Raw genomic sequence first — 15,938 nt, 5'->3', positions numbered from 1 at the left:
CCCCCCGTGCAAACTTTCAGCTTGCTTACCTATGTTTGCAGCTTGACTTTTCAGGCTGCTCTTTGTTAGAAAAAAAAAATAATTTCTTGGGTTGCTTTTTGTTAAAAGGGAAGCTCTTCTGAGGACTCTTGCCCTCACTATCTGCCTAAATAATTTCTTTCTACCTGAGGCCGAGACGGGTGGATCACTTGAGGTCAGGAGTTCAAGACCAGTCTTGCCAACATGGTGAAACCCCGTTTCTACTGAAAATACAAAAAATTAGCCGGACATAGTAGTGCATGCCTGTAGTCCCAGCTACTTGGAAGGCTGAAGCAGGAGAATTGCTTAAACCTGGGAGGCGGAGGTTGCAGTGAGCCAAAGTTGCACCACTGCACTCCAGCACTCCAGCTTGGGTGACAGAGCAAGACTCCATCAAAAAAAAAAAAAAAAAGGAAAGAAAAGAAAAGAAAAAGCTATCCTAGTGTCCAAACCATAAAACATTTACAAGAAAGGAAATCTGCAAACCAATATGCCCCATGAACACAGATGCAGAAATTCTCAACAAAATTAGCAAATTAAATCCACAATGTACAAAAATAATTATACACTGTATTAGTCCATTTTCATACTGCTATAAAGACTCTACCCGATACTGGATAATTTATAAACAAAAAAGGTTTAATTGCCTCACAGGTCCTCATGACTGTGGAGGCCTCAGGAACCTTACAGTAATGGTGGAAGGTAAAGGGGAAGCAAGGCACATCTTCACAAGGCAGCAGGACAGAAAGAGAGATAGAGAGATAGAGAGAGAGAGAGAGAGAAGGGGGGCATGCCAGACACTTATCAAACAGTCAGATCTCGCGAGAACTCACTCATTATCACAAGAACAGCGGGGAAATCTGCCCCCGTGATACAATCACCTCCCACCAGGTCCCTTCCTTGACACACGGGGATTACAATTGGAGATGAGATTTGGGTAGGGACACAGAGTCAAACCGTATTGTACACCATGACCAACAGGATTTATGTCCACGACCAACAGGATTTATGTTAGGTCAGTCTCTTTAATAAATGCCATTGGGAAAATTTGATATCTGCATGTATAAGAATGAAATTGGATCTATTTCACACCATATACAAAATTCACTCAAAATGGATTAAAGACTTAAATATAAGACCCGAAACTGTAACACTACTAGGTGAAAACATAGTGGAAAGACTGCATGACATTGGTCTGGGCAAACATTTTTTGGAATGCTAACTGACCCCCAGCAGCCGTAACTACAGCTTTGATTGGACAAGTGACTGATCTGGGCAACTTTCTCCTGATAACAGTATCATTGACTATGGACTGGCTCTGGCTGGTTTATACAGGCTGCTCACTTGCGTGCCTTTCTGTTCTGAAAAGACCTTTTGAGGGATAGGGTCTACTTGTAACACATTTCAATGTTAAAGTCTCCACTCCAAAGTGGGCATGGGTTGTGTGTTGCGTCAGTGTTTGTTTCATACACTAAAAATACAAAAAAAATTAGCTGGGCGAGGTGGCAGGCGCCTGTAGTCCCAGCTACTTGGGAGGCTGAGGCAGGAGAATGGCGTGAACTCGGGAGGTGGAGCTTGCAGTGAGCCAAGATTGCGCCACTGCACTCTAGCCTGGGTGACACAGCAAGACTCTGTCTCAAAAAAAAAAAAAAAAAAAAAAAAAAAAAAAGAGATTCCATCACTTTTCTTTCTCTCAAATTGTCCTTGCTGTCCAAAGTTCAAGAACTTGATTTGGGTAGCCCTATGGACTGAATATTTTTGTCCCTTCCAAAATTCACATATCCCAAATTCCCAAAGTTAAGACTTCTCCACAGGCCTCCTATGTGATTAACAAAAAGCATGACATTAAACCATTTACTATTAGGATGACTTGTTATGCAGCAGTAGCTTACTGATACAATAATCAATGTAAATGGAACTAAAGAGATTCAGAATAATCTGCTGTTTCTTGGTTCTGGACCTTTGTTCTGTTATTTGAAGGAAACGTTCGTGATTACCTGGTTATTCATATTTATTTCAGATAACTGTATTAAAATGAGACTGCCTATTAGATTGTCTTCAGGTAGCCAGGAGAGGTTGAAAGTAAATATGTTCGGAAAACACTGACTTTTTTTCACATGCTAATCCACCAGGTTACTTTGGAGTAACCCTGAGTCCAGAAAAGCCTCCAAAAATGTCTAGTTGATGGATTACTCTTTTTATAGAAATGTGTCCACAGTAATTTTTGCCTTTCCTCCAAAACAACCCTTGGTGTTCTTCCATACATCATAGTCTGTGATGCTTGTAGCTGCTTACACATTCCTTCCAGAGCACATATAATGTTTCCTCCAAGATACAAGCCCTGGGTCTGGGCGGTGGAGGTGTGGAGATCCACTTGTCCTGCGGCCCCCTAAGACCATGCTTCTGTCTGTACGTTTCCCTGGGAAATTACCCTAACCAACAAACTGGCTTGTCTGTGTTGTCCTTTGGCCTCTCAGATCCTTCCGCACTTGGGAACTGCTTTGCATATATAGTCCTTTCATGGAACAACACGTATGTCTTTGAAGGAAAGAACTATGACCTTCAATCACAAGTGTCTATTCCCAGAGGCAACACTGGGTAGAAGTTCGAGCTCTTGTGTGAGTCATCCTTTGATCATGAGAGTTGAAGAGTGTTTAGAGTATAAAAGAGAGAAAACAACCAAAGATAAAGTAAATACATGTATTGTTCACTTATCAACACTTTGATGCTTATGACATTTTTAAGGAAGAGATGTTAGTTAGGACAATGGAAGGAGTCATATTTGTAGGTAGCACTGGAAACCATTAGGCAGAAGTAGCAGAGTGATGCAAGGACATTGTATAGAACGTGGCACTCAATCCTTCACTCAGATGAACAAATCTAGTGACATGTGGACACCCGGCTCCTCTACTTCAGTGATTACATGTGCATCATCAAAACCAAATATTCAATAGTTATTGAATGTATGATTGAAAATTGTATTCCGTCATATTTAGGGTCATCTCTGACTCTAAGAAGAATAGTGTAAATTCTATAAAGTAGTTGAGGAATGAAGTTTAAACTCCAGGAAATAAATGGAAGGGGCAAGTCCTCCTTCCTCAATCTTATTAACAAATCACCATTGCTGGCTCTGGGGCTTAGAGCTCTGAAGTCACACGCCCTTCTTGAAAAATAACCTTTCTATTGCTTCCCTCTGAAGAATCTTTTCATAGTCCCCTTTATGTCTTTATTCCTCAGACTGTAGATAAAGGGGTTCAGCATGGGGGTGACCACAGTGTACATCACTGAGGCTGTTGCACTTGTGTGTGAGTTGTGGGTTGCAGCAGAACTAAGGTACACCCCTAAGCATGTACCATAAAATAAGGAGACAACTGAGAGGTGAGATGCACAGGTGGAAAATACCTTGTACTTCCCCTGAGCTGATGAGATTGCACGTATAGAGGAAACGATCTTAGAGTAAGAGTAAAGGATCCCAGTGAGGGGGCCACCACCCAGCAGTGCTACTGCAAAATACATCACCATGTCATTAACAAAGGTGTCAGAACAGGCAAGGTAGACCACCTGATTAATTTCACAGAAAAAATGGGGGATTTCCATGTGTGTACAAAAGGGCAGTGGCAACACCATTAAGCTTTGTAACAGGGAATTAAGGACACCCATGATCCAGGACGCCAGAACCAGTAGTCCACAGAGCCTTGGGTTCATGATGACCGCATAGTGCAGAGGGTGACAGATGGCCACAAACCGGTCATAGGCCATCACGGTCAGGAGGAAGTTATCCAACCCTACAAAGAGTAAGAAAAAGCACATCTGGGTGATGCAGCCTGCATAGGTGATGACTTTGCTGTGTGTCTGGATGTTCACCAGCATCTTCGGGACAGTGGTGGAGACAAAACAGATGTCTACTAGGGAGAGGTTGGAGAGGAAGAAGTACATGGGGGTGTGGAGGTGAGAGTCTGAGATTGTGGCCAGGATGATGAGCAGGTTCCCGAGGACGGTGACCAGGTACATGGAGAGGAACAGCCCAAAGAGGAAGGGCTGCAATTCTGGTTCCTCTGAAATTCCCAGGAGAAGAAATTCTAAAATTATTGTATTGTTCCACAATTTCATTTTGTTGATGTGGCTACCACAGAGAGAGAGAGATAGAGAAAGAGAGAGAGAGAGAGAGAGAGAAACATGAAACAGATGTGCATTCCAAAACTATCAGAAATGTTATCATTTATATTCCACAGTCAAGAAGTTAATATCTTTTTCTTAAAAAATTATTTTTAAGTTAGCAGATAAAATTATATGTATTTATCACATATAACATGATGTGTTTTTAAAATTTTTATTTCGTTTCAGGGTTACATGTGCAGGTTTGTCACACAGGTAAATTGCGTGTCACGGGGATTTAGTGTACAGGTTATTTCAATACCTAGTAATAAGCATAGTACTTGATAGATTTTTGATCCTTGCCCTCCTCCCACCTTCCACCCTCAAGTAGGTTCCAGTATCTATTCTCTCTTTTTTTTCGAGATGCAGTCTCGCGCTGTTACCCAAGCTGGAGTGCAGTGGTGCGATCTTGGCTCACTGCAATCTCTGCCTCCTGGTTCAAGCGATTCTTGTGCCTCAGCCTTCTGAGTAACTGGGATTACAGGTGGGTACCACCACGCCGATCTAATTTTTGCATTTTTAGTAGAGACGGGGTTTTGCCATGTTGGCCAGGCTGGTCTTGACCTTCTGACCTCAGGTGATCTGCCCTCCTCAGCCTCCCAAAGTGCTAGGATTACAGGCATGAGCCATTGCGCCTGGCCTATTCTCTTCTTTGTGTTCCTGTGTGCTCAATGTTTAACTCTCACTTATAAGTGAGAAATATGGTATTTGATTTCTTGTTCCTGCTTTAGTTTGCTTAGAATAATGGCTTTTAGCTGCATCTATGTTGCTGCAAAGGACATTATCTTGTTCTTTATTATGGCTTCATAGTATTCCATGGTATATATGTACCATATTTTCTTTATCCAGTCTACTTTTTTTTTTTTTTTTTTTTTTTTTTGAGACGGAGTCTGGCTCTGTCGCCCAGGCTGGAGTGCAGTGTCCAGATCTCAGTTCACTGCAAGCTCCGCCTCCTGGGTTTACGCTATTCTTCTGCCTCAACCTCCCGAGTAGCTGGGACTACAGGCACCCGCCACCACGCCCGGCTAGTTTTTTGTATTTTTTTTAGTAGAGATGGGGTTTCACCGTGTTAACCAGGATGGTCTCGATCTCCTGACCTCGTGATCCGACCATCTCAGCCTCCCAAAGTGCTGGGATTGCAGGCTTGAGCCACTGCGCCCGGCCTCCAGTCTATTGTTGATGGGCATCTAGGTTGATTCTGTGTCTCTGTAATTGTGAACAGTGCTGTGATGAATGTAAGTGTGGGTGTGTCTTTATGGCAGAATAATTTATATTTCTTTGGGTATATACCTAGTAATGGGATTGGTAGGTCAAATGGTTGTTCTGTTTTAAGTTCTTTGAGAAATTGCCAAGGGTCTCATATCAGAATCTATAACAAACTTAAACAATTAACAAGCAGAAAACAAACAACCCCATTAAAAAGTGGGCAAAGGACACGAGCAGACACTTCAGGAAAACACATACATGCGGCCAAGAAGCATATTAAAAAATGCTCAACATCCCTAATCATGACAGAAATGCGAATTAAAACCACAGTGAGATACCATCTTATACCAGTCAGAATGGCTCTAATTGAAAAGTCAAAAAAATAACACACACTGCTGACGTTGTGGAGAAAAGGTGGGAATGTGATTAGTTCAACCCCTGTGGAAAGTCGTTTGGTGATTTCTCAAAGAACTTAAAACATGATGTGTTGAACTATAAATACATTGTGGAACGGCGAAATCTAGCTAATTAACATCTACATGACCTCAAATTGTCATCTTAATTACGGGCTTAATTGTCCTTAATTGACCTTAATTGTCATCTTAATTACGGGCTTATGCCCGTAATTGTTACTACGGGCATAAGCCACTGTGACTGGCCAAGTTCTGGTCTTTTAATTACGAGTTGCCTTTTGGAATATATTGGTTCCAGGTTCTTTTCTTCTGAAAATTCCTCTCACCCTAGAGGTGTGTGCAGACACACACACACACACTGCATACACATGTGCATCACATCGTGGCCTCCTGGGGCTGTGTTACTCCTATGCTCTTCTCACCCCTAGTCTCACTATTAGAAAGGAATGGAGACCAGGCACTGTGGCTCAAGCCTGTAATCCCAGCACTTTGGGAGGCTGAGGCAGGCAGATCACCTGAGGTCAGGAGTTCGAGACCAGCCTGACCAACATGGTGAAACCCCGTCTCTACTAAAAATACAAAAATTAGCCGGGTGTGGTGGTGGGCACCTGTAATCCCAGCTACTTGGGAGGCTGAGGCAGGAGAATCACTTGAACCTGGGAGGCGGAGGTTGTAGTGAGCCGAGATTGCGCCACTGGACTCCAGCCTGGGTGACAGGGTGAGATTCCATCTCAAAAAAAAAAAAAGGATACCAGGCACATTTCAATATCAAATTAATTTTCCCCAAGAGTATATACAAATGATACCCAGAAATTCCAGTTTGGAAATCTCCCATGCACATGTAGCCGTGAGGCTATATTTTGGTATGTCCATTTTCTGCCCTATTTTTAAAGAAATATTTTGTAAAAATCTGCCCAATAAACATAGAGAAAGAAGAATTAATTGGCCACATTTTCTTTCTTTCTTTTTTTTTTTTGAGACGGAGTCTGGCTCTGTCGCCCAGGCTGGAGTGCAGTTGCCGGATCTCAGCTCACTGCAAGCTCGGCCTCCCGGGTTTACGCCATTCTCCTGCCTCAGCCTCCCGAGTAGCTGGGACTACAGGCGCCTGCTACCACGCCCAGCTAGTTTTTTGTATTTTTTAGTAGAGACGGGGGTTTCACTGTGTTAGCCAGGATGGTCTCGATCTCCTGACCTCGTGATCCGCCCGTCTCGGCCTCCCAAAGTGCTGGGATTACAGGCTTGAGCCACTGCGCCCGGCCCACATTTTCTTTATCCAGTCTATCATGGATGACTTGGAACCAACCCAATAATTTATATTTAATAATTTATATAATTGCTCGTTGGACGAATCCAACAAGCACACTCTAGTCCTTGTGCTGATCTTCCTCTAACATGCAAAGGCGCCCCCAGGCCGCACGATAAAATCCAGCGTGCACCATAATAATTCTGTCCTTTTTCCCTGAATACAATTCAGGATGTGATTTCTCCCTGAAGACACCGTCATGCACACATTTATTATATTGTACTGGGTCTTCACTGTTATAATGCAAGATCCAAATGAACAGAAACTACACCCGCTCTGTGTACTTTCGCATTTTCACAAAAGTATGTAAATATGTGTGCGTTATATGGAAAAAAATTAAAGCAAAGAGAGGTTATGAAATACAAAGAATGCCAGAGGAGTAAAGTCAGGTTAAATGTAGTGATTCCAGGGCCAGGTGCAGTGGCTCACACCTGTAATCCCAACGCTTTGGGAGGCCGAAGCTGGTGCATCACGAGGTCAGATCAAGACCAGCCTGGCCAACATGGTGAAACCCCATCTCTACTAAAAATACAAAAATTAGCGGAGCATGGTGGCGCACACCTGTAATCCTAGCTACTCGGGAGGCTGAGGCAGGAGAATTGCTTGAACCCAGGAGGTGGAGGTTGCAGTGAACCAGAATTGCGCCACTGATCATGCCACTGCACTCCAGCCTGGGCAACAGAACAAGACTCAAGACTCCATTTCAAAAAAAAAACACCAAGTGAAAATGGTGGTGATATATTGCATATTAATTTTGCTTAAACTAAGCAACAGTTTAAGGCAATAAATCTCTGACCTGGGGACAGAGCAAGACTCCATCTCTCTCTCTATGTATACACACACACACACACACACATATATGTATAGTGTGATTTCAAACAATTGCACTAAACATAATGGAAAGGAATGTCAAAAATTCATTTAAACAAGATACAAAATATCAATTACTTAGTAACATCAAAATAGATTAATTATTGAATTGGCAAAGACCTAGATATAAAATTCTACAATATATAATATATCTAGAATGTTCTGGTACATAGTAGATCCTCTCCATTTATTAAATGTTTCAGGGAACAAATTTCAGTACATGTAGGCATTGAATATATGACAAAGTTTTATTTCAATTTAGTTGAAAATGTTTGGATTGTTGGGTAAAACCTGGCATAAATAGCTCTATACCTGAAAGAAAATGATATTCGTCTCCTCGTTCATATCATGTAAAGAATTAGAGGGTTTAAAGACGTCAGTGTAAAAGCAAACAATCTATTTTTGGCAACTATCTAGAAAACTACATATAAGGCCAGGCATGGTGGCTCACGCCTGTAATCCCAGCACTTTGGGAGGCTGAGGTGGGTGAATCATGAGGTCAGGAGATCGAGACCATCTTGACCAGCATGATGAAATCCCATCTCTACTAAAAAAAAAAAAAAAAAAAAAAAAAAAAAATTAGTCGGGAGCGGTGGTATGTGCCTGTAATCCCAGCTACACGGAGGCTGAGGCAGGAGAACCTGGGAGGCAGAGGTTGCAGTGACCCAGGATCATGCCACTGCACTCCAGCCTGGGCAACAGAACAAGACTCAAGACTCCGTTTCGAAAAAAAAAAAAAAGTGAAAATGGTGATTATATATTATATATGAATTTTTCTTAAACCAAGCAATAGTTTAAGGCAACAAGAAATCTCTGTCACACCCATCAACGTGGGAAAGAACTTAAGGAGCTACCACATTGAGTAGGGTTGGAACTTATAAACAGGGAGAAAAGGGAAGCTGTCCAATTTTGCTGGCATATATGTGAAGTGATACACCTGGATACAGCTATAAATACTAAAAATACTCAGATATTCATTCACTTGGTTTCTCAATCTCAGCACTACTTAAATTCTCAGCCAGATTATTTATTGTGGTGGGGTCTGTCCCTGTTGTCTATTGACCTTTCACAGGGTGAAAGCCAGATATGTCATTGCTCAGTGTCCCCAGGGGGACAAAATCATGCTGCCCGCTCAAGTGAGAATGACAATTTTAACATAAAAATTCCAAAATGTGGGAGGCCGAGGTGAGCGGATCATGACGTCAGGAGTTTGAGACCAACCTGGTCAATGTGGTGAAATCCTGTCTCTACTAAAAATACCAAAATTAGCCCGGCATGCTGGCATGGGCCTGTAATCCCAGCTACTTCGGGAGGCTGAGGCAGAAGAATCACTTGAACCCAGGAGGCGGAGGTTGCAGTGAGCTGAGATCGCACCATTGCACTCCAGCCTGGGCGACAAGAGCAAGACTCCATCTTAAATTTAAAAAAAATTCCAAAATGTTTTTATAGCATTTATAGGATACGAAAGGAAAGGAGAAGACAAGCTAAAAACAACTGCACTAAAATATAGCATATTTGTGATATGCATAGGATTCTGTCTATGCATTCGTATAAGTGCTGTATGAGTACAAAAGTGTGCACAATATAGAAAGAGAAGTTTTAAAAGAAACGAACTTATACAACAAGGAATGGCAGTTAACATGCAATTAGGTTAAGCACAGAGGTTTCAAAACAACTGTATAAAGAAACATAGAGTGAAAATCTGAAAAAAAATTTAATATAATCATATAAAATATTAATAATTTAATAACATCAAAATGGGTTACAAATGTAAGATTAAACTGCCAGTCATGGAAACTAAAGAATATGACAGGAAGCCTTTTAAAATTATCTGGGCATGGTGGTTGGCACCTGTAATCCCAGCTACTTGGGAGGCTGAGGCAGGAGAGTCACTTGAACCCAGGAGGTGGAGGTTGCAGTGAGTTGAGATCGCGCCACTGCACTCCAGCCTGGGTGACAGAGTGAGACTCCATCTCAAAAGAAAAAAGAAAAGGAAGTAGTATCTAAGGTTATAATTTGATCTTATATAAAGCTGTAAGGGGCTGGACGCGGTGGCTCATGCCTATAATCCCAGCACCTTGGGAGGCCGAGGCAAGTGAATCATGAGGTCAAGAGATCGAGACCATCCTGGCTAACATGGTGAAACCCCATCTCTACTAAAAATACAAAAAGAATTAGCTGGGTGTGGTGGCAGGCGCCTGTAGTCCCAGCTACTCGGGAGGCTGAGGCAGGAGAATGGTGTGAACCTGGGAGGCGGAGCTTGCAGTGAGCCGAGATTGCACCACTGCACTCCAGCCTGGGTGACAGAGCAGGACTCCATCTCAAAAAAACAAAACAAAACAAAACAAAACAAAAAAAGATGTGAGGATTCAAACATGTTTATGACAGATAAATGTGATCTTTAAATATAAGGATTCAAATCTGTTTATAAGAAATAAAGGTGATGCAACTTTTAGATATAGATTGCATACAAAAAGCCAAAAGGCACGATAAGGAATGACAGAGATGTGAAAAGAAGTTGGAAATTTATGTATAGGAGGTGATTTATTTAGCCAAAAGATGCAGAATAACTTTCTACATTTATAGGGCAATTACGGGGATGCAATGTGACCAATGGATGGATTTGGGTATACAAGCTTTTTAAACTTGAACACAGTCCTCTCAAGTACATTGAAACTTATATAAAAGAACATAAAATAGCGAAAAAAAAAAAGTACATATAAGAACATTCTTTATGTAATAACTTACATAAAAGAACTAAATGACAAATGCCAAAATTGGCAAAAACTCCAATGCTTATATGTTAAAGAATGCAGTAAAAAACATGAATAAAATCACTTTGAATGCATCATACAAAGGCCAAGAATTTTCATAGACAATTTCCAATAGAGTGATAAATGCCTAACAAACACAGATATAGTCAGTCTTACTAGTAAGGAAAAATTGCAAAGTAAAGGCCATTAATGCCCCAGTTTTCAACTATTAAATAAAATTTTAATTCATCTGAATACCTAGCATAAGAAAAGAGACTGAAAACTGTATGTTTCATAAACTGCTGTTGCCAGGTAGTAGTTGGAAAATATGTATTGGTCTGGATCTGTCTCATCAATAGGGAAACAAACTTAAATATATCCTTCTTAAAAATGAAAAATTGGCCGGGCCAGGTGGCTCATGCCTGTAATCCCAGCACTTTGGGAGGCCAAGGTGAGTGGATCACGAGGTCAAGAGATTGACACCAGCCTGGCCAACATGGCGAAACCCTGTCTCTACTAAAAATACAAAATTTAGCTGGGCGTGGTGGCATGCACCTGTAATCCCAGCTACTTGGAAGGTTGAGGCAGGAGAATTGCTTGAACCCATGAGGCAGAGGTTGCAGTGAGCCGAGATTTCGCCACTGCACTCCAGCCTGGGCGACAGAGCGAGACTTTGTGTTAAAAGAAGAAAAAAGAAAAAATGCCCTCACTTCCGTTTATATACCCCATAGCTAATACACTACTTCTCTTTCCCACTTAATTGCAGTGATTCTTGGGCAGATGTTCTGCTTTCACTGGAACTACTTTAGACCTCACATTTTCTCTTCTAATTGGGCTTTTATTATCCTTACTTGATTGTCATCTATCACTCTCCATTGCTGAGTTCAACATGCACTTCCCTTCTTAGCATCGTAAATAAAGATACAAATCAATTCGTTCACCAAGCAAATACCCACAGCAGCCTCTTTACTCTGGTGTCGCCAGGATTGGCTCCTTCAAGATCTCGGGTCTATGCTCACAGCTTGCAATCTCCCTGATCCTTTTCTATGGTACCTATTGGACTCACCTTGTTGGGTTTTCTGAAATGAAGGTCTCAATCTAGAAGTGCAAATTCCTCCCTGGATGGTTGATGGTGGAGACTGAGGCTATGTCCCAAGACAAGACAGTAGGAGAAAGCAAAGAATCAGTACCCCTGAGTCAGCAGATATAGACTCTGAAAGAAACAAGGATGTCCCATCCAGCCCAAGGTTGCATATGCTGAGGGACACCTGCGGAGGAGAAATTTACAGCTTCGTATGCCTGCTCATTGGAGACATTTCTTCTTGTTATTCAACCCCTGATCACATCAAGTCCCTGTGGAACATTGCTCTTCATGGGAAGAACTTTTTTTCTTGCATACTCAGTTCCCAAGACACCAGATTAAACATCAGGTGAATCGAGTCTTTATTATTCCTTCTCCATGGATTTGTCTGCCTTCCAAAGGTCTAACCTCCTGTCCCTTCATTCTAATCCTGAGGGAAAGATCCTCCGAAGTTTAAACTGAGGAATCTTTCTTGACTAAGCCCCTTGAGTCTCCAAAGCATTGACTTGTGATCGGAACACAGGTTAAGAGCTGTCATTTAATCCTTCATTTAGGAAACATTTGATAATTGTCAGAGATATATTTACATCTTTTCATGCAAGTTACCCTTAGATTATCACCTTATAAGAGTGATCTCATTAATTTTTTTAAAAAAGTATTTATTTCAAGTCTTTGCTATTGTGAATTTTTTTTTTGTTTTTAATTTTTTTTTATTATACTTTAAGTTCTAGGGTACATGTGCACAACGTGCAGGTTTGTTACATATGTATACATGTGCCATGCTGGTGTGCTGCGCCCATTAACTCGTCATTTACATTAGGTGTATCTCCTAATGCGATCCCTCCCTACTCCCCCCTCCCCACAATAGGCGCTGGTGTGTGATGTTCCCCTTCCTGTGTCCAAGTGATCTCATTGTTCAATTCCCACCTGTGAGTGAGATCATACGGTGTTTGGTTTTCTGTTCTTGCGATAGTTTGCTGAGAATTATAGTTTCCAGCTGCATCCATGTCGCTTCAAAGGACATGAACTCATCCTTTTTTATGGCTGCATAGTATTCCATGGTGTATATGTGCCACATTTTCTTAATCCAGTCTGTCACTGATGGGCATTAGGGTTGATTCCAAGTCTTTGCTATTGTGAATAGTGCCACAGTAAACATATGTGTGCATGTGTCTTTATAGCAGCATGATTTATAATCCTTTGGGTATATCCCCAGTAATGGGATGGCTGGGTCAAATAGTATTTCTAGTTCTAGATCCTTGAGGAATCGCCACACTGTCTTCCACAGTGGTTGAATTAGTTTACAGTCCCACCAACAATGTAAAAGTGTTCCTATTTCTCCACATCCTCTCCAGCACCTGTTGTTTCCTGACTTTTTAATGATTGCCATTCTAACTGGTGTGAGATGGTGTCTCATTGTGGTTTTGATTGGCATTTCTCTGATGGTGAGTGATGATGAGCATTTTTTCATGTGTTTGTTGGCTGTATGAATGTCTTCTTTTGAGAAGTGTCTGTTCATATCCTTTGCCCACTTTTTGATGGCGTTGTTTTTTTTCTTGTAAATTTGTTTGAGTTCTTTGTAGGTTCTGGATATTAGCCCTTTGTCAGATGAGTAGATTGCAAAAATTTTCTCCCAATTATGACACAATTTTTAAAGAGGAAGATATTTGTTAGTACAACAGAAGGAGTGATATTTACAGGCAGTACTGGAAAATTTTAAGTAAAATGAGGAAGCTAATACGATAAAATTATATGGAGCATGACAGCAAATCTCTCAGATGAATGAACTTCATTACACATGGACACCAAGCTTTTATGCTTCAAATGTTCCACAGTAATTCCATATGTGACTGAAAGCTTTATTCTGTCATATTTAAGGTCATCTCTGAGGCTAAGGCCAGATGAAGTCAATTCATGTTTGCTAACTTGTCTTTCTGTTTAGATTACACTTGGAACATCTATTTTATAAGCACTTTTTGTCTTCCTTGTTTTTAACCAGAGAATATAGTGGGCATGGTAGATACCAAGCAGAATAGAAGACAGGATCCTAAGGAAGAGAATAAAATTCCAGGAGTAGCTATAAAGCACACTAGTATATTAAAGTGTACATTGTGAGGAGGACCAGTTAAGGCAGTGACAGAGAAAAAAATGCCAAATGGAAAAGTGAAAACCTGTGGTCTCAGCTAGGCATCCACAGTAAAATTATATTAATGGCCTTAGAGTGGCCATTCTTGGTTATCTGGTCTAACACAACTCATTACTCCATGAGTCCGATAGGAATCTCCACCTTGTTTCTGACCCTCGACTGGAAAGAGCTTTGCAAAAGTAGGAAAATGACAAAGGACAAAAAAACTGTTGGCTGTTTGAGAGCTGAAAACTTTTAAAGAAAAGGCATACGTTTTACAAAGCAGTTAAGATCATACGAATGGAAATCCTAAAAAATTAACGGAAGGAGCCACTTCTATTTTCACAATCTGACTAATAAATCACAGTTTCTGGGTCTGGGGCTTAGAACTCTGGAATCACAGACCCTTCTTGAAAAATGGCTGTTTTTAAATTTTTTTTTTTTTTTTTTTAATTTTGAGACAGAGTCTTACTCTGTCTCCCAGGCTGGAGTGCAGTGGCATGATCTCAGCTCACTGCAACCTCACCTCCCGGGTTCCAGCGATTCTCCTGCCTCAGCCTCCTGAATAGCTGGGACTACAGGCATGTGCCACCACACCCGGCTAATTTTTGTATTTTTAGTAGTGATGGGGTTTCACCATGTTGGTCAGGCTGGTCTCGAACTCCTGACCTTGTGATCTGCCCACCTCCGCCTCCCAAAGTGCTGGGATTATGGGGTGAGCCACCGCACCCGGCTGAAAAATGGCTCTTTTATTGTTTCCCTCTGAAGAATTGTGTCAAAGCCCCCTTTATGTCTTTATTCCTCAGACTGTAAATGAAGGGGTTGAGCATGGGGGTGACCACAGTGTACATCACTGAGGCGACAGCAGTTGAGTGTGAGTTTTGGGTCATAGTAGAGCTAAGGTACACTCCTAGCCCCGTACCATAAAATATGGAGACAACCAAGAGGTGAGATGCACAGGTGGAAAATGCCTTGTACTTCCCCTGAGTCGACGAGATTGCACATATGGAGGAAACTATTCTACAGTAAGAATAAAGGATCCCAATAAGAGGACCACCGTCCAGCAGCACAGCTGCAAAATACATCACCATGTCGTTCACAAAGGTGTCAAAACAGGCAAGGTGGATCATCTCATTAAGTTCACAGAAAAAGTGAGGGATTTCCAAGTCTGCGCAGAAGGACAACTGCAACATCATTAAGCTTTGTAGCATGGAGTTTAGGACACTCGTGATCCAGGACACCAGAATCAGCAGTCCACAGAGCTGAGGGTTCATGATGACCGTGTAGTGTAGGGGGTGACAGATGGCCACAAACCGGTCATAGGCCATCACGGTCAGGAGTAAGCTATCCAACACTATAAAGAGTACAAAGAAGCACATCTGGGTGATGCAGCCTGCGTAGGTGATGACTTTGCTCTGTGTCTGGATGTTCACCAACATCTTTGGGACCGTGGTGGAGGCAAAACAGATGTCTACCAAGGACAGGTTGGAGAGGAAGAAGTACATGGGGGTGTGGAGGTGGGAGTCTGAGATTGTGGCCAGGATGATGAGCAGGTTCCCAAGCACGGTGACCAGGTACATGGACAGGAACAGCCCAAAGAGGAATGGCTGCAATTCTTGTTTTTCTGAAAATCCTAGAAGAAGAAATTCTGAAATTTGTGTCTCATTCCCTGCTTTCACCTGGTTGATGTTTCTACAAAAACAAAAACAAAAAAACAAAACAAAACAAAACAAAAAAACCCACACACACAAGAAAGAAGAGAACATGAGAAAAACATGCATTCCCAACCCACCAGCAATGCTGTCATACATATTCTACAGTGAAGAAGATACATTTTATTTTGTTTTTTATTTTTATTTTTTTGAGATACAGTTTTAATCTTGATTCCCAGGCTGGGGTGCAGTGGTGCAATCTCAGCTCACTGCAACCTCTGCCTCCCGGATTCAAACGATTCTCCTACCTCAGCCTCCCAAGTAGCTGGGCTTACAGGCACATGCCACCATGCCTGGCTAAT

The 15,938-nt window shown here is 41.7% G+C and overlaps 2 protein-coding genes across 2 annotated transcripts; both read right to left on the bottom strand.

The window, feature by feature from the left end:
* Nucleotides 1-2,715: 2,715 nt before the first annotated feature.
* Nucleotides 2,716-12,239, bottom strand: LOC103234058 (olfactory receptor 7A10). Its single transcript, XM_007995557.3, has 2 exons — nucleotides 11,785-12,239; nucleotides 2,716-4,141 (listed from the first exon to the last, which is right to left on the bottom strand). The coding sequence occupies exon 2, from the start codon at nucleotides 4,126-4,128 to the stop codon at nucleotides 3,199-3,201; it is 930 nt and encodes a 309-aa protein (XP_007993748.1). The 5' UTR covers nucleotides 4,129-4,141; nucleotides 11,785-12,239; the 3' UTR covers nucleotides 2,716-3,198.
* Nucleotides 12,240-14,673: 2,434 nt separating this feature from the next.
* On the bottom strand, nucleotides 14,674-15,735 carry LOC103234057 (putative olfactory receptor 7A2). Its single transcript, XM_007995556.3, has one exon. The coding sequence runs from the start codon at nucleotides 15,733-15,735 to the stop codon at nucleotides 14,674-14,676; it is 1,062 nt and encodes a 353-aa protein (XP_007993747.3).
* Nucleotides 15,736-15,938: the final 203 nt, after the last annotated feature.

The sequence above is a fragment of the Chlorocebus sabaeus genome, chromosome 6 (genome assembly GCF_047675955.1).
Source record: "Chlorocebus sabaeus isolate Y175 chromosome 6, mChlSab1.0.hap1, whole genome shotgun sequence".
Taxonomy (NCBI): Eukaryota; Metazoa; Chordata; class Mammalia; order Primates; family Cercopithecidae; genus Chlorocebus; species Chlorocebus sabaeus.
This window is presented reverse-complemented; position numbering and strand designations above follow the sequence as displayed.

What these genes read in the sequence shown, in the direction of transcription:
- LOC103234058 (XM_007995557.3), bottom strand. Translation starts at nt 4,128, where the DNA reads ATGAAATTGTGGAACAATACAATAATTTTAGAATTTCTTCTCCTGGGA.
- LOC103234057 (XM_007995556.3), bottom strand. Translation starts at nt 15,735, where the DNA reads ATGTATGACAGCATTGCTGGTGGGTTGGGAATGCATGTTTTTCTCATG.